The 24,913-nt window shown below is 36.3% G+C and overlaps 1 protein-coding gene across 2 annotated transcripts in view; it reads right to left on the bottom strand.

The window, feature by feature from the left end:
- The window catches only part of ankfn1a (ankyrin repeat and fibronectin type III domain containing 1a), a 91,749-nt gene that overhangs the window by 29,177 nt on the left and 37,659 nt on the right, over positions 1–24,913 (bottom strand). For both annotated transcript variants that reach the window (XM_067369637.1, XM_067369636.1), the window contains exons 7-14: positions 15,587–15,715; positions 13,531–13,717; positions 11,480–11,690; positions 7,002–7,196; positions 4,507–4,620; positions 3,786–3,883; positions 2,014–2,104; positions 1,192–1,299 (exon numbers count right to left, since the gene is read on the bottom strand). In XM_067369637.1, coding sequence (XP_067225738.1) covers positions 1,192–1,299; positions 2,014–2,104; positions 3,786–3,883; positions 4,507–4,620; positions 7,002–7,196; positions 11,480–11,690; positions 13,531–13,717; positions 15,587–15,715 — 1,133 coding nt within the window. The remainder of the gene's footprint in view (positions 1–1,191; positions 1,300–2,013; positions 2,105–3,785; positions 3,884–4,506; positions 4,621–7,001; positions 7,197–11,479; positions 11,691–13,530; positions 13,718–15,586; positions 15,716–24,913) is intronic.

Below are 24,913 nucleotides of genomic sequence, written 5' to 3' on the forward strand. Positions count from 1 at the left end.
ATTATTCAGTATTAAAGTATGGTTGTTTACAAGGCCATAAGCGAAGGTTTGGCGAGCAGAGATTTTATAGAAACTTTCAAACATGATTAAATACACCTACGCTTCTGTGGCGAAAACTGTGTTCTGAAAGCAGGTAGGAGGACCAGTTTGATATCAGGGATCATAATTATGTCACTTTAAAACAAATGGTGACCATTCCAAGTGTATTTTTTTTAATCAATCCAAGCTCATAAAACTGAAAAATGTTTGAAATACATTACTGCTAAAAAGTTTGGGTTTAGAAAGATTTTTCTAATGCTTTTTAACAGAAGACTCTGATGCTGACCAAGGCTGCATTTATTTGAATAAAAATACAGTAAAACTAGCAATATTATGAAATATTATTTCAATTTGAATTACTATTTTAATCTATTTTAATATAATTATTTCTGTGATGGCAAAGCTGAATTTTCAGCAGCCATTTTTCTTCAGTTTCAGATGCTGAATTTGGGGCTCAAACAACATTTCTGATTATTTTCAATGTTTTAAAAAACTGCTGCTTAATGTTTTTGTGGAAACAGTGATACATTTTTTCAGGATTCTTTAATTCAAAGATGTTTGTGTATATATGTGCATGTGTGTGGTTCAGGTATACCCTATATTATGAGGACAAAATGTCCCCACAAAGATCTGAAATTCTTGTCCTTGTGGGAATAATTCTTATAAATCATACTACTATTTTTTAATTTTTTTTATTTAAAAATGTAGAAAGTTTTCCGTGATGGGTAGGTTTAGGGGTAGGGATAGATTATACAGTTTGTACACTATAAACAATAAGGTAACACTTTACAATAAGGTTCATTAGTTAAACATTAGTTAATGTATTAACTAACATGAACTAACCATGAACAATATATTTGTTACTGTATTTAATAATCTTTGTTAAGGTTAGTTCATGACAATACAGTTGTTCATTGTTTGTTCATGTTAGTTCACAGTGCATTAACTAATGTTAACAAGATTTTAATAAATGTTGGAATTAACATTAACAAAAATTAATAAATGCTGTATAAGTGTAGTTCATTATTAGTTCATGTTAACTAATGTTACCTAATGAACCTTTTTGTAAAGTGTTACCAAAAATAATTATGTCTATGGAATGTCCCCATAAAACATAAAAAACCCGACATGTGTGTGTGTGTGTGTGTGTACCTCCACAGCAGTAATGCTGGTGTGTGGCTCGAACCTGCTGTAACAGCCTCTCCATGGCTTCAATGTGACCTCTCCTCCTACACTCTCTCCCATCACAATCCTTCCAGTCTAACATAGAGAAATATCACACAAAACTCAGTTTTAGCATTGTGACTTGCTCTAGATATATAAAAAAGTCATTTAATTTGATTTAGTCAAATTTGCATTAATAAAAAAAGAGCAAAAGCTTGTCTGATAATGTTAGACTACAGAAGTCATGTGGCTGAAATCATCCAAAACGATGGTGAAATGTTGTTCTCAGGGCACTTACGGGTTAGTAACACATTACTGAGAGACGGTGCATTGTATTAAAGAGTAAAAAAAAAATGAAGCTGTTCAAAACAGGAACTGACTGATGGTACATTCTGCTTCAAATCTTTATGAAAATTTCATTTCACCCAAAAAATTCTCTGCTTCCATATTGAAAATATGCCATTTTATAATCCTGTATTTGTTACTGAAGAAAAATTTGTGAACCCTGGTGACACAGATTGCTTCACTTATTTGAAAGAGGAAACTCAAGGCCAGATTCAGAGAGTATCAAAGGCGGTGGAGTGAGTGGAAGTCGTGATGGTTAAATAATAGCGCAGTTCTACATCCAAGGATTTTGGCTACAAGCACGTCATGATATTTGAAATAAAAGCACAAAACAATGCTGACGGAATGCTCAAGGGTTAGAGAACTTTCCAGTCAATGATGTTTGGAGCTGTAGTATGTTTTTTTTTTAATCCTTTCATCCTTTTTGGCGCTACTTTGCAACTGTGGCAGCTTTGCAGAACTTACTGGAAGGAACAGCAGAGGGAGGTTGAGAGAGTTGTGCTGGACCCCAGCCCTTCATATTGTAGGCAGAGACTTGAACATAGTACTGTCTACCCTGTAACAAACAAGAAATATATCTTAAAAACCGTGTGTTCCACAGGACAAGTTTTACTACACAATAGCAACAAACTGTACTACCAGTGGAGTTCTGTGGACATAACTCATAACTCACAGTAGACATGTTCACAATCTCGGATGCATAATCCAAGCTGTGTCCCAAATGATGTACTACACACAATGCACTTAAACTGTGCACTATGTATAACATATGAATTTAAGAATTTGTTTGTCATCCTGCATCAAATTCTAATAGCGCCTCCCCTTCCATTACATATGGAAAGTTATGACCATTGACTGCTTTAAAGGGTTAGTTCACCCAAAAATGAAAATTCTGTCATTTATTACTCACCCTCATGCTGTTCCACACCCGTAAAACCTTTGTTAATCTTCAGAATGCAAATTAAGATATTTTAGTTGAAATCCGATGGCTCCGTGAGGCCTCCATAGGGAGCAATGACACTTCCTCTCTGAAGAGACATAAAGGTACTAAAAACATATTTCAGTTCATGTGAGTACAGTGGTTCAATATTAATATTATAAAGTGACGAGAATATTTTTGGTGTGCCAGAAAAAACTAAATAACGACTTATTTAGTGATGGCTGATTTCAAAACACTGCTTCAGGAAGCTTCGGAGCACAAATGAATTAGTGTATCGAATCATGATTCAGATCGCATGACTTTGGCGCTCTGAACAGCATATTCGATACACTGATTCATCTGTGCTCCGATGCACAAAAATATTCTCGTTGCTTTATAATATTAATATTGAACCACTGTACTCACATGAACTGATTTAAATATGTTTTGAGTACCTTTATGGATCTTGATAGAGGAAGTGTCATTGTTCCCTATGAAAGCCCCACGGAGCCATCTGATTTCAACTAAAATATCTTAATTTGTGTTCCGAAGATGAACGAAGGTCTTGCGGGTGTGGAACGGCATGAGGGTAAGTAATAAATGACAGAATTTTCATTTTTGGGTGAACTAACCCTTTAAGTGTCCCACATTCTACACTTCGGGTATTTGAAGTAAACATTCATTATAACAACACTACTTACAATTTATATTAAAACACTATTCATACTGTAAAATGGCACAGAATAGGGAAAATTAAGACGCAGCTTCAGTATTTTTCCACAATTGTAAGTAAAGGTCCTCTACACTTTTTTAAATAGTATATACACAAAAATCTATATCTATAAATATCTATAAATATAATAATATATACACACACACACACACACACACACACACACACACACACACACACACACACACACACACATATATTATGTAAACAAAGATTTATGTTAGATGCAATTAATTAATCGATTTTACAGCACTAAATGAAGATGTCAATTTTCCTTGTCCAGAGATCACTTATGGCACCTACCCTATATATACATTATTGTTTTTTATAATTATTGTTACATCATATTTATCTAAAAGAAAGTATATGAGGCTTAAATAAAAAGATATAAAGAATATAAAAAGATCATTTCAGTATATTTGTACAAGTAAAAAAAAAAAAATCACAGCAAGTGCATGATAGTCTAAAACAATGTGATATTATGAGAAAGCATTTCTCCTTGTAGACTTCAAATTCATGACTGAATGTGACTCAATGCGTCTATCTCTGGTTCACAGTGAAGACTGCACAGTGATTTCAGCTTACCGTGGTAAGACCCGTTATTGTGTATTTCAGGGTCTGCAGATTCTCAAGGATCAGCTCTCCAGCTAATAAAGAGAAGTCTTTCAGACAGCTCCATTCCACTGCAATACACGTCATCACACATTATACACAATTAAAAAGCAGAGAACATCAATAAATCAGTGGAATAGCATTATAATTTGAATAACTAATATTTATATTAGACAATGTAAGTGGTGTTTGTCCATGCAAAGGTGCTCTAGGTGGTTGCTAGGACACTGTTAGGTGGTTGCTAAGGGGGTTCAGGTGGTTGCTCCATGTCTCTATGGGTAAAAGATCCTATCTCCAAGTCTCTATATTATTCAGATTCCTAGATTTGACTTGAACCCCTCATCCATGGTTTTATTAATTATTGTGTAATTGCTTAAAACATCTGTTCTCAACCATTTTTATGCAATTTATTAACAAGTAGATACTGTAATGTGCAATGTTAAATGTTGAATGTGAACAAACCCTGATGTGTTTTAAACAATAACTGATAATGTTCTAATAACTGTAACTGTAATTTAAGTAATTTATTATCTCATTCATTTAATTTAATTTGCAATTCTGGTGTATTTTGTGTTGTCCCTTTGAATAATAACAAAACAATTGAGGAAAAAAATAAATAAAAGAAAAAACCTTTCTTAAGGCAGTTTGGTGTGCATATGTAATACAGACAAATGCACATTAAGGCTTCACTGACCTTTGTATTTGGTCACCACAGCTGAGTTCATGCTGGCAGGTTCCTGAAAGCTAACAGTGAGAGATGTGCTGCCAGTCACACTCAGACGCACTGTCAATGGAGCCTCCGGTGGCCCTGAAAGAGCCAAATTTAAAGGTCACATAGCATCTCGCTAGCAAATAATTGACCAGTCGTTTCTTCTCTTCCTTATCATTCTACTGCGCTGGTCACGTTGTAGACACAGTGCAGTGCTTCCAGGTTCTACGTCAGAACGCCGACTTGGTATTGGCCGATGCTGTACATGTGAGCACATGCGTGTGATGCTGATGCAGGAGCCGGCCAATAATGAGCCGGCATTCTGACGTAGAACCCAGAAGCGCTGCACTGTGTCTACAATGTAAACAGCATAGGAGACTGACGGGAAAAAGAAGAAATTGTTGAATAAAGTCGTAATTTTTGTTCTCTTTTTGCGCAGAAAAAGTATTCTCTTAACATTTTTTATTTTTTTTAAAACTCTGGTTATGTCTGTTGTACTTCCCTACATGATCCTTTATTCATATATTTCCACTCCCACACCCAGTTACACTTACAGTTATACACACACACACACACATACACAAATCTTACTTGTCTCCTCGTAACATTAAGGTTGAACCACTGCAGTCACGTGGACTATTTTAACAATGTCTTTACTACTTTTACGTTACTTTCTCTTGGGGATCAGAAACCTCAAAAATATCTTAATTTGTGTTCCGAAGATGAACGTAGGTCTTACAGGTGTGGAACCACATGAGGGTGAGTAATTAATGATAGAAATTTCATTTTTTGGTGAACTAAACCTTTAAAATTAAAGGTGATAGAGAGGATTTTTTCATCGACTGAGAAACCAAAGACTGTTACTGATTTTTGAAATGAGCGCATGCGTAAGAACAACCCCACCTCCTTCAAAGGAACGCCTCCCAAAACTCGTAAACACTCGTATTGGAACACAAGTGTTTAACACCGACATTCGCTGTGTTGTGTTAGTGGATTCATTATGTCGGACTCACCGCAGGTAACTCATAATCTGCAGTTGTTACTCCTGACAAAAACATTGCATGCGGCGCCTGTGGAGCGTGGAAAGTTACTGGAGCGCGCAGCCGCGCTCGTCTCCACAAGGAACATCACGGCAGTGATTGACAAGCCGGAGGGTGATCGCGTAAATGATTGGCTGATGTTTTTAAGGCCCTACCTTGTGCACAGATGATGTATATTAATATTATTCCTTTTAATGCACCTAATAAATAGTCTTTTATCAGTTAGTAAAGACAGTTTCAAGTAATACTGCAAAAATGTATAAAACAAAACATCCTCTTTAGCACCTTTAAAAACACAGACAGCAGCAGGATTATTAGGGTGCTGTCACTTTAAGACAGAATACACGGATCCAATATAATGATACACAACACTTGTGTTATCATTCTCAACTGTTTACGTTCCCTTAAGACATAACCGACTATGTTTAGCAGAGACAGGCATTTTTTGACATAATTTTGTAAGTTCTTTTAAATTTGTCCGTTCAAGTGCAAGACGTTTAACGAAGCTTAATTCAGTATTTACACGCTGTCTGAGATGAAGTAACATATATTTAAACATTAATATTGGCCAGGCTTAAACTTTTGTGACGATGCAGCACTGGCCCGTTGTGATGTCTTTCACGTTCATGTTCTCACAACACTGCATTGTTACAATTCATAAAAATATTACCAGTCAACAGGTGATTGACACCATTTCATATACCCGCCAACGGCTATTTTTACTCGTATTTGGTGCTTGGCGAGTGTTCATTTAAGGCTCTGAATACACATATATGCAGTTTACAAGATTTCAGGGTTTACACAAATTTAACAAACTTTCTACAAACATCAGTCTAGCCGTCGTTTGGCCGAACACTGTCCTTTTTATTTCCATTTATATGTACTTGCACGTTTTATGTGCCTCTATCTCCTTGTTAGCACCTTCATTTTGTATTTGTAACTCAAATCACACAGCACAGCTAATGTGCCCTTGTGTTTCCTCAAATCCTTTTCATAGACACCTGTGAGTATTTCTCTACAATCTACAAGAGTGTCTGCGGCAAAACTAAACTGATTTATCACGGCTGCCTTTACTTGAGGATGTTTACAAAGAGAAGCCATGAAACTCGCCTGATATAACAAGTAATCAATATGAAAGGAGGGTGAGAGGTACACTATTGTGTGTGTTTGCAGCTCAAGAGTCATTTCAGGACAATCAACCTGAAATTAATATCTGTGGGCCAAATGATCATAGTGGCTTGTTTGCAGAGTCTTACCGCTCTAATAAAGTGAACAGGTTGGGTCGATATGGGAATCGATGACCTTTCAGCTAAGATGCTGATAGATTAAGCAGGACCGATTGTAAATAAAGAACAGTTCATTGAGTATTGTAGCATAGCATATGAATGACCTTTTTTTTGAAAGGTTAGGCACCAGAAGTAAGGCTCAGGTTCAACTTACTTGCATGCTCGAATCCTGTGCGCATGCGCTTGTAGAGTTTGCATCTCCACTCCCAAGCTTTAAGCTGTTTTTCCTTGTCAGATGTTTCCAAGCTGAGACTCTCTCTCATCACCTGGGTGGACAGTTCATTGGCTCTCCTTTGGGCTTCCTGCACCAGCGCTGAGAGATGAGCATCTCTGCTATCCAAACTGACAACTGAAACACAACACAGAGACGTTTGTTAATGAGGCTTTTCATTTATTCCGGTCAGTGTGATTTTTTTAAGCTCGTGGGTAACCTTGCATTTCAGTTTAATGGTGACATGTCAAGTCACAATGTCTTATTTCAAACCTGTTTAGTGTAGTAAATAAAAAGGTTCTATGCTATGAATGAAAATTAATGACACATTCAGGCTCTCATGGAGCACAACAATGGTCACCCACTTTTTCAGTGCCCTTGGTTATGGAATTTGTTCTGTTAATTTCCAAATATCATCAGTAAAAATATTCTTCAATAAAGAGTTGCCTTGAACCAAACCCACCAGTTTTGAGATGAATCACAAAATTACAATCTTTGATTGGAAGCAAAAATATTTAAAAACAGGTATTAGATTATGTACTTAAATTCACTTATAAAGCCTTCATTCCATGAACATTCAGATTGACATAATTGAATACAAAAGCTACAGTGTATGATTAATGACTTTAAGTATGAAAAATGGATATTTTTAGTTTATTCCAAAATTTAAAACAAGTATTGATTGGTTCATCTCTTCTGAGGATTATGTGACCATGGGTAGTATAACAAAGAGGCTCACAAGTTTTAAACAACTTATTTGAAAAACAACAAAAAACAAACATAGCATGACAAAAAAAAAAAAAAAAAAAAGAAAAAAAAAAAAAAAAGAGACCATGAAACAAAGTTTCATCAAAAGATCAAAGAACAAGAACATGGACTAAATATAAATATCATAAAAACTCACAAAGTAGGCCAACAAAAACATGAACCAGTGACCAATAACAAGAAATGACTATAATGAGCCAGCTGGAAAACAACAGACATAAAAAGAAAGGGGAAGTGAATAAAGTAAAAAGACAAAGCAAGGTACAAAATAAAAGCTACATAAACATCAATATAAGAGACAAATAAGTACAAGACAAAGTTGAGTTCTTAAACATGAATAAGGCTATTTTTATAAAATAATTTTTCATTCACAGCTGTGTCGTCTATGGAATCAAATACCATTCAAATGTCTGGGCTCAGTAAGATTTTTAAAAAATAATGTTTTTAAAAAGAAGTCTCTTGTGCTCTTCAAGACTGTATTTATTTAATCAAACCCTTAACATTTTTGTGGAAAATGTAGATGAATAGAAAGTTCAAAAGAACAGTATTTTTTAAAACAAATATTTTTTTACATTATAAATGTCTTTACTATCACTTTTGATCAATTAAATGCTTCCTTGCTGAATAAAAGGATCACATAAAAAAATTCTGAAGGTTAGTGTATCATCATTCAACAACCTCTGAGTTTGTGGTAGCTCTGTCTTGAAGGGTTATTTTTTATTGCTAAAAATCAATTTGAGATGATCTATGGATACATTGAATAGGATTTCAATTCTGGAAATGTAATACTGCTCTCGACAAGATCATTTATGATTATTTATGATGGGCGTTTTTTGACATAATTTTGAACGAATTTGTCTGTTCAAGCGCAAGGAGACATTTAACAAAGCTTAAGTCAGTATTCACATGCTGTCTGAGATAAAGTAATGAATATTTAAACATTAATATTGAAAATTTAAATTGGCAAGGCTTAAACTTTCATGACGATGCAGCACTGGCCCTATCGCGAATATCGTTCACCTCTGAGTTTATGGTAGCTCTGTCTTTTTTATTGCTAAAAATCAATTTGAGACAATCTATGGATACACTGAATGGGATTAAAATTCTGGAAATGTCGACAAGATCATCCATATATGATTACATCAGTTAATACTGCATTAAAACAAATCTATTACACGTAGGCAGTGCGCACCATAATAGTTTCTGCTGGCCTCGAGAACATTCATCTATATAACTTTTTACGATAAACTGTACTGTGAAATAGACAGCAGTAACAGACTGATCAAATGTACCTCAAACTTACATAAACCAAAAATAAAGGTCCTGATTGAAAAGACAGGAAGCCCATTACACTACCATTAAATCTCCAAGCTCACACTGCTTGTGTCAGCATAGCGGCAGATGAAGTCAGCCGTGCGGGGTGGAGGGGAGAGGTGTGGATGAATGTACTCGACGGTCGTCTGGAACACACAGGACTGTGTTTGGCCGTATAGATTTGTCATGGTAAAACGAATACTGGCTGACCAGTCCTCCTCGTAGGCCGTGAATACTGCTGCATTTTCTTTCAGAGCCTTAGTCATAGACCATGACAGCAAAATAAACAAATAAATACATGGCTGAAGAAACCCTCTTTCACTGGCCCAGCCCGAACCCCTGGAGAAGGGAGCTCTCCGGGGGAGATGATAAAGTGCGTGTTGTCAACTCGGAAAAAAGGGGGCCTAACCTAGCCGCTCTTACACGGGGGTCCACGGCGCAGTGGAAAAGGCAGCCATATTAGCAGTCTTGAGGTGCAATTTCCTGCGCTCTGAAGATTGACATCTGGCTACTATGTGTGGTTAATTGAACAAACTATAAATTAATGGGCGAGTCGGACGATATTGCGCTGTCACACACAGTTGGCATTGTCGGGCTCTGGGACGGCCCTAAATATAGGCATTATGGGCCCCAGTCCTGCCCATAAACATGCTTTAACTTCAGCCTTCGGTCGGACCTCCAAACTGTCAGGCGTCTGGCTGATTGATTTACTTGGCACTTCTGGCCTGACATAAATATAATGCCGAAAGCCCAGGAGGGGAAAATACGGCAATGTTTATTTTCTGTTTGTTTACAAGGATTGGATTGTGCCACGATGAAATGTTTTGAAATTTAACTGCAGCCTGGGTACAATAAATCACTTAGTATAATTGCCCCCCGTTACATGCATCATTGGAAAAGTTAAACCATTAAATGACAAACCTTATTAAGATTTTTCTGAGGGATGCCGTGTGCTGTCTACCCCACCCCGGCCCCGCTACGACTGCAGTACAGTGCTCCCTGTTTGGTCTCAGACAACATTCGGCTTTTTCTTGATTGCACTGAGTGCTCGGGACTGGGGGGACTTTTTTTCCACCGTGTACAAGGTAAGAAACACCTGTTCTACTGTTGCCAAGGACTCAAGGACTGAATATACTATTGATTAATTCAAGGGCAATGGGTGCAGATATTTATAACAGATCTGTTCTCAATGCATTAAAACCTGATAACCACACTCAGCTTGTCCCAAAAATAGTTTGGTACGCTTAAAAAAATTCCCGAATGACGTCAACGATAATTTCATTATATGTGGTACAGTATGCATTTCCAAAATATTACACAATGAACGTAATTTGTTAACTGATTAGTGGTTACGACAGTCGTCATTAGATGTTTAAAGCGGAATTATGAGTGCTTCTGGCAGCTTTCATGGAAAAGTTTATTCTAGTATTCGTACTTAAAGGCGATTATTACTTGAGCCCCTAAAACAAAGTGTCAAACACTCACATTGGTTCTGTCTGTTTATCGTCAGCTTCATTCTAAACAGCTTGTCCAATTACAGAGCCATCTGCTTTTGGTTGCTACAGCTAAACAGAAGCTTGTGACGCAAGAAAAACCTTTTGATGGTGAAGTAACCACATAGAACGCACTTCTATTCCTTAAGGATGGAGATGTGATGATAAGCAAAGCATACAGAAGTAACCCAGTACAATAAGAATAATACATTCTATATAAATATGACACTAACGAAATGCTAGCATTATCCAATTTTTTTTTTTTTTCATCATAAAGTGTGGTGAGGTCAGTACTTGTACTAAGTATGGCATTTTGGTGGAAACTATGGTTACTAGGGATGCACCGATACCAAATTACTAAATAAAATTAGTTGGCTTCATTTGTTTAGCCTAATTATGCTTGTTAAAATGTATTGTTAGGAGCTTCTGTTACTTTTACTGTTTATTCAAATTTTACCTTTCATTTAATAGGACAGTGAATATTTAGAGCTGCTCCTGCAGGGCTCATGGGTAAGGATTTTTCTACCTGCCCGGTAGGGTCAATGGTTCAAATTTTAAGATACTAGTGAAACATCACAATTTTCAGCTACATAAATTAAATACAGTAACCAAATGTGAAATAACACCGCTTAGTCTTCACTGTATAAATTAAGTAAAGATTAATCCTTATTGGTTACCATGTCACATTTTTGTGAAGGACTAGATTAATTAACAGATTTACTCCAGTCAAACTTGAAATCTAAATAATCATTTAGTGCCTAATTAATAAGGAACAACTTTAGAAGCTGTTTAGACACACTGAGGGAATTGACCATTTAAAGCTCATCATTGGTAAATAAGCATACTTACAGTGAGGGCTCTCCTTCCCTCCAGCTTTGAGCAGCAGCTTGGCTATGGGAACGTTGTTGGTCATGATGGAGATGTCCAGAGGTGTCAGGCCTTCACTGTTGGGGGTGTTGAGGTCCAGTTCATCAGCTGTGTACTGAAACAGCAGGATCTGCACGGCATCCAGGTCCTGCTGTTCAACAGCCTCGAAGAGAGCCTCACTGCTCTGAATGTTCTGTGAGGAGAAATGAACCATTAAGTTCCACAAGGATGCATTAAAATTATCAAAAGTGACAGTAAATACTTTTATGTTGTTACATAAATTCTATTTCAAATAAATGCTGTTCTTTTGAACTTTCTATTTGTTAAAGAATCATGTAAAAAATGTACCAGTTTCCAATGTTTTCAACATTGAAAATAATGATATAAAATGTTTCTTGAGTACCAAATCAGCATATTGCTGGCAATCGATCATGTGACACTGAATATGTTTTTCACAAATAGATTTCGAATTCTAGAGAGTCTCCTAAGTCAGTTAAACAGACTGATTAGGATGCTCGAACAAACAATTTTTTTGCAATGAACTACACAGCCATGTTTATGGTTTTCAGCAAAATATGGATGGCTTATGATGTTTCTGCATACTACTGCTTACTAGGATTGGAGAAAATCCTAAAAAAAAAAAAATCACAGATTTTTACCTACAATCAGCACAGACAACATAAAAAGAGGGCACTGTGTTTAACTGCTCATGGGTTTGACCTACTGTACAATCTTTCAGTTACCAGCACAGATCTGTTACCAGGCATCCACCAGAGGGTGAACAAAGAAATTACAAGTTCCTTTAAGAATGCAGTAGAGGGAAAAAATAAATAAATGGGGGTTGTTTAAGCAAATATTAAGCAAAAAATAATGCATTATAATAATAAGTGCTTCTCCTCTTCAGTTCTGAGTCGGAGCAATGTATGAAAACATATGGAGGCCACAAGGGTGAGGGATGTAATCGGGCACTTGAGTCAACAAAATGATTGCTAGATCTAGCTGTATATAATCAGTGACATTTGTTGAAGTTCTGAGAGCATGGCACAGCGCTGGCGGTCTCTTGAGCATCCAAAATGTCATTCTAGCTCAAAACATGTCATGTGTAAGGTCAAGTGAATGTTAACATCAATTGATTCTACATTATATAAATGTAAATGTCGGCTAATGTCAACTTTTCATTTCAAGAAAAATTGTTAATTATTGATAATACCCATTAGGGTTCTTTAAGCTGAATGTTATTTGCCAAAAAAAAAAAAAAAAAGTCAGTGATACAGTATATAAAAAGATCTCAAATATATATATATATATATATATATATATATATATATATATATATATATATATATATATATATATATATATATATATATATATATATATGGTCAAACATGCAGGTGGTCCAGTCTTATTATGGGGGTTATTTTCTGTTGCAGGAAGTAGAAATCTTGTCTGTATGAAGGACATCATGAATTCTTTGAAGTATCAAGCCATTTTGGCAAAGATGGCGATGCCTTCAGTGCAGAGACTGAAGCTTGATGATCAATGGACTTTCCTGCAGGATAGCCGTCCGAAAGTATACATCCAAATCTACTTAAGCTTGGTTCAGGCCTCGGTCATAGAATGTTCTTGAGTGGCCTGTACAGTCTTTAGATTGAAATCTCATCTCAGAAAGCAGTGGTAACATGGAAACCAAAGACTATCAGTAATCTGGAAGCTTTTTCATTCGAGGAATGGGTCAAGATTGCAGTCAAGAGGTGACAGAAGGTTATATTGGATGTTATAAAGAATAAAAGATTCTGCACTAAATATATATATATATATATATATATATATATATATATATATATATATATATATATATATATATATATATATATATATATATACACACATATATATATACACACATACATATACAGCTATGGAAAAAATTAAGAGACCACTTAACATTGATTTCTGAACTTGAAGTGGTTTCTTAATTTTTTCCATAGCTGTATATATATATATTTTTTTTAATAGTCCAAAATACTCACAGATACTTTGCGGATACGGTCGGATCGGCCAAAAAAGTAGGCATCCTCAAAGGAGGAGTGGCTCCCTTTAAACTTCTCAGAGAGGTTGCGGTAGAGACGCTTGGCAGCGCTGGGGGAGGCGGGACCCGCCCCCTTCTTACTCTGCGTCAGCTGCAGGTTCTGCATCTGTTGTGTCATACTAAAGTTCCTGTGGAGTCGAGAAGGGAAAGAGAACAGACAAAACACATTTAGGTGTGATGCCTGTTGCATCAGTTTTGTTAAGAGTCTGCACTAGAAATAAATTCTTAGCATGTGTTTCGGTATGTAATTTATGACTAATATCTGAGTCAGCGATGCCTCAGAGACAGATGGCCACTGGATAGTCATTAATGCTTCAGCTCAAGCAAAAGCTACCTGCAAAAAAATGGCATATTGATGCACAGGTTTTCTATTTTTTTTAAGAAAAAGGCAAATATGCTCTATCTACACTAAAGTTTGGGGTCAGACTCAGTACTTTTTTTTAAAGAAATTAACATTTTCATTCAGAAAGGATGCATTAAATTGATCAAAAGTGGCAGTAAAGACATTTATAATGTTACAAGCAAATTTCAAATGCTGTTCTTTCCAAAAAAAAAAAAAAAAAATGTATTACAGTTTGTACAAAAATATCAAACAGCACAACTGTTTTCAACATTGATAATAAGAAGAAATGTTTCTTGAGCACCAAATCAACATTAGAATGATTTCTGAAGGATCATGTGACACTGAAGACTGGAGTAATGGCTGCTATATTAAAACAGATTATTTTAAATTGTAATAATATTTCACAATATGACCATTTTCCAGTATTTTTGATCAGATAAATGCAGCTTTGGTGACAATAAGAGACTTCAAAGGCATAAATTGCATTCCTTCAAAAGAATTTATTAAAAAAAAAACAATTATGACAGATTAATTTCAAGCCATCACCAGTCAACGTCAAACCTGATATTGCTCAAAAAAACGTAACAGACAATTTTATTAACAATGACAGCCAGACTGTCTGTCACTCTAGGTCAACATAGCCTGGTTGTCAAGGATATCCTCAATGTTCTTATAATATAATAAAAACCTCCAGGAAATCAATTAATTCCAAGCTAAGAATAACAGTAAACCCAGTCAATGAATTTATAGTAGCTATAGAGAGTATCCTAATAATAATAAGCATATGTAAATGTTTTGATGCATCCAAAAATGGACACAATTTTTTGTGAAAGAATATTCTCTTTAGAGTGTTCTGAAGATTTCTGATCTTCAACACCTAGTAAGTTAAATGCAGGTTATGTAATCACAGACGAGTAGCACCTTTATCACCCATCGATCTCTCCATGGCGTACAAAAACAATTCATATAAAAGCCTGAAAAAAAATATCTGTTCCATTTTTCAAAACATCTGGCATGAATACACACTGTCTGAACATGCTAAGGGCATGAGAGCAAAACAAAAGTGTTGAGATGTGAAAACAAATATGAGACCTAAAAGCCCTCAGCTGCCCTTTCAACACCTTCATTCTTCAAAAAAAAAAAAAAAAAGTAAACATCAAAATTGTCCTTAATTGACATGCTCCTTAAAAGCTGCAGAACCGTAGGGGATCTATGTGGTATTTCTCATCCCAGTGGTCTATAATCCTGTCAGACATGACATTAAGGCATTGTCCTGCATTTTTTTTCTTCTTGTGCGCAGTTTTGAGCGTGCAAACACCCACTCACAGCACTAATAATAATGCACTCTGCAATGCTAGAGTGAAGCCTCTGACACCAATGAGTAACTGAGCGAGCAAAGTGAGTGGTCGAATCGTAACGGTGCTCTAAGGTTATGCCTTGAATCCAATTAAGCCATTAGAAAAAAAGGAAAAGGCAGCTGCCACAATGACTGAGGAGCACCTGTGGGAAACAGCAGGGGGGGTGATGGGTAATTTTAGCAACACTGGAGAAGGGAATCATACTGTGAAGACGAAGAGGATGGAAGAGTACACATGGAGTGAGTGACTGCGGATGGACAAGAGTATAGCGAGAGCGAAAGAGATGCTGAACTCACCTGTCCAGACTCTGGGAGCTCCCCGGAGAGCCAGAGAGGAGGAAGAGGGGTCTGAAATCCTTAATCAACGCAGCATCGCTCTGCCTCTGGTTGAGTCTCTGAGCCAGTCGGGAGATCCTACTGTCAGATCTGATGAGAGAAAGTCCAGTAAGATGTGGAAAAGTGTCGGATTCAGGGCACAGGAAGTGGGAATAGGTCAAAACAGACACCCCTGCTCTGGAGTTGCCCGGAGTACCAGGTGTTCACCGGAGCTCTCCTCTTCACGCGCATCTCGCCACGGTGTTGGCTGGCTAATGTGCGGTGAGAGGAGAGGAGATGGAGGGGGGGGGGAGGAAGAGAGAGAGAAAAAGGGAGAGGGAGGGGGAGAGAGGGGCATTCTGCAGGCGCTAGGATGAGCGACACAGACAACAAAAGCACACAGGCGTTTAAAGCGAGATTCCACTGAGCATGCCCAGAGCATGCTGTGCAAGCGATGGGGATTGGGGGGGGGGGTGTTGTGTAGAAGGACCTGTTGTTCTTTTCTCATAATCACTCCAGTTGTCTCATTCTCCCTCTTATCTGCAGAAACAGGCATCTAATCCCTCAACACAACAACAGTCTGGCATTCTGACTGTCGGGAGAGGACATGAGCTGGATCCACAGGTGATTCGCCACCCATTTGTTATTTCAAGCCCTAGTGAGTTGTCTACCTACACAGTATTTTAAAACATCACAGGAGGGCTGTTCCAAAAGGTAGGCAGCATAATTATTAAGATTATGTTTCACCCCCTCTGGGTGCATTTTTTATTGAGCTCAACTAACCACCACTGAGTTTTCATCAGATTCTCGGAAAACATATGGATCCACAGGTCATAGCCCACCACATAGAAACCCTAGTGAGCTGACTACCAAGACTGCCACTGCAAAAAATGCTGTTCTTACTTAGAATTTTTGTCTTGTTTGCAGTCCAATTATCTAAAAATTCTTAGATCAAGAAGCATTTTCTAGACAAGTAAAAATTATCTTCTTGTTTTCAGAAAAATAAGTCAAAATTAAGAGGGTTTCCTTAAAAACAAGCAAAATAATCTGCCAATGGGGTAAGCAAAATAGTCTTATTTCAAACTGAAAACAAGATTATATAGCTTATTTTTGGTTTGAAATGAGATTATTTTGCTTACCCCATTGGCAGATTATTTTGCTTGTTTTAAAGAAAAACTCTCTTAATTTTGACTTATTTTTCCTGAAAACAAGAAAATAATTTTTACTTGTCAAGAAAATGCTTCTTGATCTAAGAATTTTTAGATATTTTGGCTACAAACAAGACAAAAACTCTAAGTAAGAACAGCATTTTTTTGCAGTGTGCATTTAAAGGGATTATAAAATAATCATAGAAATAATAAAAAAAGACAAAATATGAGTTATGAATAAATTATGAATATTATGTTTAATATTAAATTATTATATTCATATAATTATAAACAATTATAAATACACTTTTACTCTTAATTTCTGAAAAGCATCAATAAACAATGAAACAATAAGGCGACAGAAAAAGGTGAATAGGAAATGGCTGGTAAAGGCATTCAGCTTAGAGATTTTCGGGTTGTGTTCTTTATTAAAGCTGCTGAATATATGCCAACATTAAACACAGCTTCAATTTAATAAACGTTAATTATATAAATGATAAATATTTTAGTATTTAATTTCATATTGTTTAATATCAAATTTATAAATGATAAAAATGTTAAGTATGGTTGACTTATAATTGTATTTATATAATTATCCACTCTAAAAAATGCTGGGTTAAATGTTTGCCCAACCAGCTGGGTAGTTTTATTTAACTCAACTATGGTTTAAAAATGACTGTATTGCTCGCTTAAAGTGAAATTAACATTTATTAATAAGTTTAATAAACAATACACATTTATTAAATTGCTTATTAATAAATGTTCACCTTTTGATTATTATTGTTGCTTCTAGTAATTATGTGTCTGATTTTTAATTTCCAACTTATTTTGGGTTAAGTGAGCAATACAGTAATTTTTAAACAATAGCTTAAATAAAACTACCCAGCATGTTGGACAAACATTTAACCCAACCGCTGGGTTTGTCCATTATCAGCCCAAATTGGGTTGTTTTTAACCCAGCATTATTTAGAGTGTAGCATATATTTACTTCTACTCTTTTCATTTTACCCAGCTAGAGTGTTCCAAATCAGCCACGTATGAAGTTCCTTAAAAGCATTTGCCTATAGGCAGCAATGAGGCAGTTTAGTAGGTTTTAAAACAGAGCTGACAAATCACAAAGCAATCTGATGAGAACTTAGCTGTGGCTAGTCGAACTCTTCAATATGTGCTCAGAGGGCAAAATACATAACTCTCAACTTAATTGTAGCATTTTCTAACTAGAACATGTCCTAATTTCCCCTTGTTGTTGATGTTGCTATAATAATCATCAGAACATTGTAGGAAAAATTCTTTGTCTTTGTATTTGTGAAGACCCTTAGGTTTAAAAGCAATATTGAGAATGAGTGCTCAATCACTGCATGTAATGCTTTTAATCCATTAATACTGACTTAATAGCTGGAATGCTTGACTGTGTGTTTAGTGCCCTAGTGCACAAAAGCATGTCCTGATTTTTATTGTCTCCAACGGCCAATGGAAAATTACAGTTCCATTAACTGGCGGTGGTTGTTTCAAAGAGTTTTAGAAGTGATATTAGCTTTTAAAGATTACATCTGAATTAAACTACAAAACAACAACAACAACAAAACATTTTACTGTGGGAGGATGTGCTCAGATTCATTGTAATTCTACTCCGTCTACAGTCGTGACATGGTGTGAAATGGGCCCCTGGGGAAAAAGGAATATTATACTAATATGGCTTATTATCTCTCCACCTACTTGCATATTAGTGAATGCTGTAATTTCTCAGAGAATAGCTCAGACCATTTGTTTCTCATGCAAAATAGTCACAGAAGTGCTAATGGCAGTCCTTCATCATAGTTGTAGAAGTACACTTGTGACAAATACCCATGTTGCAGCCGGGGTGAGGTTACCCAACCATTCCAGCTGAAGATAAAGACAAGTTTGAGGAAAGAAAAGGGGATGATTCACGGCCACATGGACTGACAGCTAAGTGACAGACAAGACACATTTTCCTACTACACTCTCACCCACCTCTCCAGTGTAATCACATAAATGCCATCCTGTGTTAATTCAATCGAAATCTTCTGAGAGGAGAAAGAGACCTCAATGAAAAAGTAAGCAGAGACAGAGAAGAAAACAATAAAGTGACGGAAAAAAGTGAATGGAAAACGGCTGCAACATGACAACGCTATTCAGAGATTTAGGGCTGTGTTCTTTATTAAAGCCAATGAATATATGCCAGCCTGAGAGACAGCTTCTAACATAAAACTTGTGACGTGCGGCCACAGATGCTGCAGTTTAGTGAGTTTACCTGTCTCTCAAAAACATGTGATTCTTTTATTAGGTTATGCTAATTGGAAACATAAAAAGTTATCAAGTGCCTAATAATTTAGATTAGAAATAAACTGAAATATTAATGAAAAAATGTCTCCAAAATTGCTCACTCGTTCACTACTCCCTATACATCAAATGCCACATATGCGTACTATATGAAGAAATAAACAAATGAATAACCAAATATGAACACTAATCTAAATAAATGTACAATACAATACAATAAATCATTATGGGTATAAAATAGTATACACTGTAAACAACAATTTTTCGAAGCTCTAAATAAAACAAAGATTAATGGAGTATGAAAACACTATTTCAATCTTTCTACTTCAAAACTTCATGTTTAATTGCCATTAATTTGTAAATATTTCTGATATTTACTGGCAATTTCAGAGTGAAAATGGTTTCAAAGTGAATCCTACACCATTTATTTTGTGTATAATATAATTTATGAAACGATTAGCCCCTGTCCTTGACTCTGATTGGTCAATTGCTGTGTTTTATTCACGATAAAACACGGCTATCACCCAACGGTTCTGTGTATCACTACACAACACCCTTAGCAACCACACTTAGCAACGTAAACTGTTTGTTCTCAGTTGATATTGTTCATTGAAGCTTACTGTATTATGTAGAAGAGTGTTGTGAGAAAAAGACTGAGTGAGCGAGTTTATTACCTGCATTCAGATTTAGCATTTTCCTTCAGGTCAGTCCTATGTTCATAATAAAAAATCAGTTTAAATGTCCAATGTATCATCTTGTCCTTTTAATATTTATGGGGTTTTCCTATAACTGACTGCGCTAGTCAAAACAACATTTCAATAAAAGTCGCTTCTGACTGACACAATCATAAAGACAGTCTTTGCCGCCATCTAAAGGCGTAATAACGTAACTTCTGTTGCTGTATTTTATTTATTTTTTGGAGGAAGGCTTTTAGTAAAAGTTTACTTCATGAAAGTTGCATTGATACATATTTCTGGCTTTAATATTTGTATTGTGTGGTAACCGTTTATATAAAAGCAATAAGGTACTCAAGGCTAGTGCTGTATCTAGTGCTTTGCGTCGTGCCTAACAATGCCCTTCAGCCGTGACTTATTCACGATACAGGACAGCCTCTGATACCTTATTGCTTATATGAATTAATATAATATAATATAATATAATATAATATAATATAATATAATATAATATAATATAATATAATATAATATAATATAATATAATATAATATAATATAATATAATATAATATAATAATACTCTTTTACTAGTTTTGTACACACACACACCACCTCAAATACCTTTAAAGAAAATAGCAATTTCAGACACAGCTAAACTTAATTCAATTCATTTACCAAGCCTCAACACAGGCTTTAAAAAAAATAAAACATGCAATACTCAAAGTATATATGCTGAAATGACACATGATATAGAGCACCAAGGATAAGGAGTTCTCTTTAAGAGGGACGTGCATCAAAACTGTTCAAATATAATGGCAAAAATTTAGAAGAACATTTTCCATGAGCGCAGAACAAAGCTGTTTCCATAGCTGCAGCTTAAAAGCAAAGCTCTCATCGTCTTGCATGGGAGCAATCAGGGGACACAAGCTTAATGAAAACTGACACTAATGGTACAGCGAGACGCCCGTGTCATCGGTTCCTATCAGTAGAAATCCTTGAAAGGGTATTAGGAAAAAGAAAAAAAAAAACAGCATCATTGTGGACCAACTCAGCCCACAGCAATCTCTGATAAGAAGTAAATAAATGAATTAATTAGTATTTCTTGAATGTTTTTACTGCTACTTTTCTGCAGTGCTATTGCATCCTGTGGCCACCAGGAATCCCTCCTTGCAACATTATGCTTTATAAACTCCATTTCTCATGTTTGGCACCACTGGGAAAAAGAAACAAATTTACAAAAGCAAGACAAATAACTCTGTCAACATGTAGTGGCTCTGTTAAAAAGAGCTTATTTTCTTTCTAAAGTCAAGAGGAAGTTAAAAAGTGATACTAGAAAGAAACAATGAGGAAACCAGGACGGCTAGTAATAGTATATAAGCACAGGTGTAGGATGACTACAAATACAAAAGGAGGGTATTAAAACAGGTAGAACCAGTGATGTAGAAGGAGGATATCAAAAGGAGCTAACAAAAAAAGACACATTTGTTTCTCTGTTCCTATTGCTTGAAGCAGAAACATCTTGATGAGCACTCATGGAACTTCACGTGAAGTTGTAGTTATCACAAAACCACTTCTAAACTCATGTCATCTCCAACCTGATCTAGTCATCTCGTATTACAGATGCTTCCAGATATTTCTTGACTTCTGGAAAGACAAGAAGAAACCTACTGAAGGGGGGCTATGAGACGGGCGAGCACACAGCCAATCAGAAGACAGTAAACCAAGTCACGACGGCGTGAAAGAGCAAGCATTCTCTTCTCAGCAGGCTTTTGTGCGCAGCTCCTCTCCGCAGCTCAAGGCTAAGTGTTCCATTTGCATGGCAGGCAAAACAAAGGCCACGACAACAGCTCTGAGACACACATCTCATCGGGGGCATGGGTTTGAAGGCTTGGTTTCTATTAGCATTTTGCTCAAAAAATACTCTGTTTACTGCCAGTCAAATCCATGATAACATGCACCGATTCCTCAGGCTAAGACCATGCCATATGTAGGATGGCGATTAGTTTTGAAACAGCTACTGGAATGAACAGAAAAAGTGGAAAGTGAATATTAGACAGAGCCAAAATAATGCTCCATGAACTTGGAGATTGAAGAGTCAAAACTGGTTGTGAGATTTTATAAACAAATGATGTTGTGTAGCTTAATGGTAGAGTATCGCACTAGCAATGCTAAGGTCATAGGTTCGATTCCAATGAATGCAATACTAATCAAATGTATACCTTGTGTACATTAAATGGATATCCAAAAACATAAATTCAATCACCATCTCAAAATTTAATCACCCTCATGTTGTTCGAAATCTATAAGGCATTTCCTTCTTTTGCGGCACATAAAAGATGTTATAAGGGAACCAAACAAATAGGTTTGAAATTATGAGAGTAAATTTTACTTTAAAGGGATAGTTCACCCAAAAATGAAAACCTCATTCATTCCGCCCTCATGTCATTCCAAACCCGTAGGACTTTCGTTCATATTCAGAACACAAATGAATATCTTTTTGATGAAATCTGAGAGATTTCTGTCCCTCCACAGACAACTCCATATGAATTGAGTGGTTTAGTCCAAATTTTCTGAAGAGACTTGATTGCATTATATGATGAACAGATTTGAAGGTGCCCTAGAATTGAACATTTAAATTTACCTCGGCATAGTTAAATAATTAGAGTTCTGTACATGGAAATGACATACAGTGAGTCTCAAACTCCATTGTTTCCTCCTTCTTATGTAAATTTGATTTGTGCAAAAGACTACTGAAAAACAGGCGAATCTCAACATAACACCGACTGTTACATAACAGTCGGGATCATTATTTTGTACGCCCCCATTATATTTGCATATACCAGCTCATGGTCAAGGCATTAGACAAGCCAGTATTAATGTCTGGATCTGCACAGGTGAATCAACAGACTAGGTAAGCAAGCAAGGACAGTAGCGAAAAATGGCAGATGCAGCAATAATAACTGACATGATCCATGATTACATGATATTTTTAGTGATATCTGTAAATTGTCTTTCTAAATGTTTCGTTAGCATGTTGCTAATGTACTGTTAAATGTGGTTAAAGTTACCATCATTTATTACTGTATTCACAGAGACAAGACTTATACACTTGCAGTCTGTATAATTCATAAACACATCTTCATTCTTTATAAATCTCTCCAACAGTGTGTAATGTTAGCTTTAGCCCCGTTAGCCGCAGCATAGGCTACTATCAAACTTATTCAGAATCAAATGTAAACATTAAAATACATGCTATACTTACATGATCTGATATGCTGCATGACGAACACTTTGTAAAGATCCATTTTGAAGGTTATATTAGCTGTGTGAACTTTGTTTATGCGATGTATTATAGAGTTGCGAGTTTGGGGGCGGGGAGCGCGAGCATTTAAAGGAGACACGCGCTGAATCTGCGCATTTGCAATTATGCCCCAAAATAGGCAGTTTAAAAAATTGAATAATAAAAAATCTATGGGGTATTTTGAGCTGAAACATCACAGACACATTCAGGGGACAACTTGGACTTATATTACATCTTGTGAAAAAGGGTTCTATGGCACCTTTAATTTAGGTTTTTATTCACATGTAAACATTGATCATTGACCATAAACAGATTCCTGTCCTTCCCTTTCCGAGAAATCTGATCACCCTACGCGTATCACGAGAATGAACCTCAATGGTTTTCGTACGTCAAGCAAACATGCTTGAGCTTCTGTTTACCACAACTGATGTGTGAGTTAATGAATGTTTATATGTGAATAAAAGTCTAAATTAAATCTGTTCATCATATAAAGTTATCGTGTCTTTTCAGAAAATTTGGACTAAACCGCTCAATTCATATGGTTTAGCTTTACGTTCACTTTATGAACTTTTTGAAGCATCAAAGTGTTAGTTGTGTAGCTGTCTATGGAGGGACAGAAAGCTCTCAGATTTCTGCAAAAAGATCTTTATTTGTGTTCCAACGAAAGTCTTACAGGTATGAAACGACATGAGAGTGAGTAATTAATGACGGAATTTTCATTTTTGGGTGAATTATCCCTTTAAGTAACTTCAAACTGAATCCACCTACTACATGACAAGCAACACAATTTGCTAATACTTTAGTTTAGCAAACTGCGACTGTGATTAACTGAATTTGTTAAGCTAAACTATTGGCACACGATTAAGGACTCTGTGATTCAATCCTTCAGCATAATAAAGTCAAGAGTCGTTTAAAGCTTATATAAACATTATAGAGATCTTTACATAACCCTCCTTAAACTCGAGAGTTACCTCTATGTGTGGGCAACATGGATTTCTGCGTCCCAGGCTAGTGTGAGTCAGCCTCATTTTTGATATATACCGAGACTATAATCCAGAACAATGTGTGTCAGTGAAAGTACAACTTATCCTGAGAACAACCTGGACACTTCTTTTTTTGGCACAAAATTCAGACATCAAAAGCAATGTAGTGTCACTTTTTAAAGTCTCCTGTGTCACGAGCGGGGTACATCACTCAGTGAGAACTGAGCCAGAGAGTCTCGACTGACCAAGAATAAATCAAGCAGCTGACAACCGGTCCTGATGTTATCATTGTTCATAGGAAACCAATCGATGATTGTGACGTTCAAATTTTTATTTTTTTATCTGTGAAGCCATCTGTTGTGCTTTTGTAAGTACTTTTTGCATTTTTATGGCTTTATTGGATAGGACAGTTCAGGCAGGAAAGCAAGGGCAAAGAGTGGGGAATGGGATCAGAAAAGGTCTTTAAGCCGGAAATTGCACTCGGATCATTGGAGGCGCAGTTGCGCTATAGTCGGAGAGCTGCCCATGAGGCTATCGGCTCCGACAGCCATCTGCTGTTCTAGACATAGAGTTGATTTTTTCCCCTCATTTTTGGTCAAAATAATGACAGACTTAATGCTCAATTCAGCATTAAAATTGCGATAGTCTTTTCTTCCCTATTGTGTCATATGCGAGTGAAACGGCTTTTCAAATAAGAAAAAATGTAGGGTGGGACTTGATTTTGTCCATCGGAAGTTGATTGGATCACTGGATCATTGTCGTTTGTTATTGCTGCAATCTCAGGTGAGTGAGAGGTCGTCCAGACCTCACGCTGAACAACACGTCATCAGAGGAGAAGAGACGTTGTTGCAAGTGGGAGGGAAATTTTACAAAGGGCATGTGAATTTTATGATGTGCACG

The sequence above is a fragment of the Chanodichthys erythropterus genome, chromosome 19 (genome assembly GCF_024489055.1).
Source record: "Chanodichthys erythropterus isolate Z2021 chromosome 19, ASM2448905v1, whole genome shotgun sequence".
Lineage (NCBI taxonomy): Eukaryota > Metazoa > Chordata > Actinopteri > Cypriniformes > Xenocyprididae > Chanodichthys > Chanodichthys erythropterus.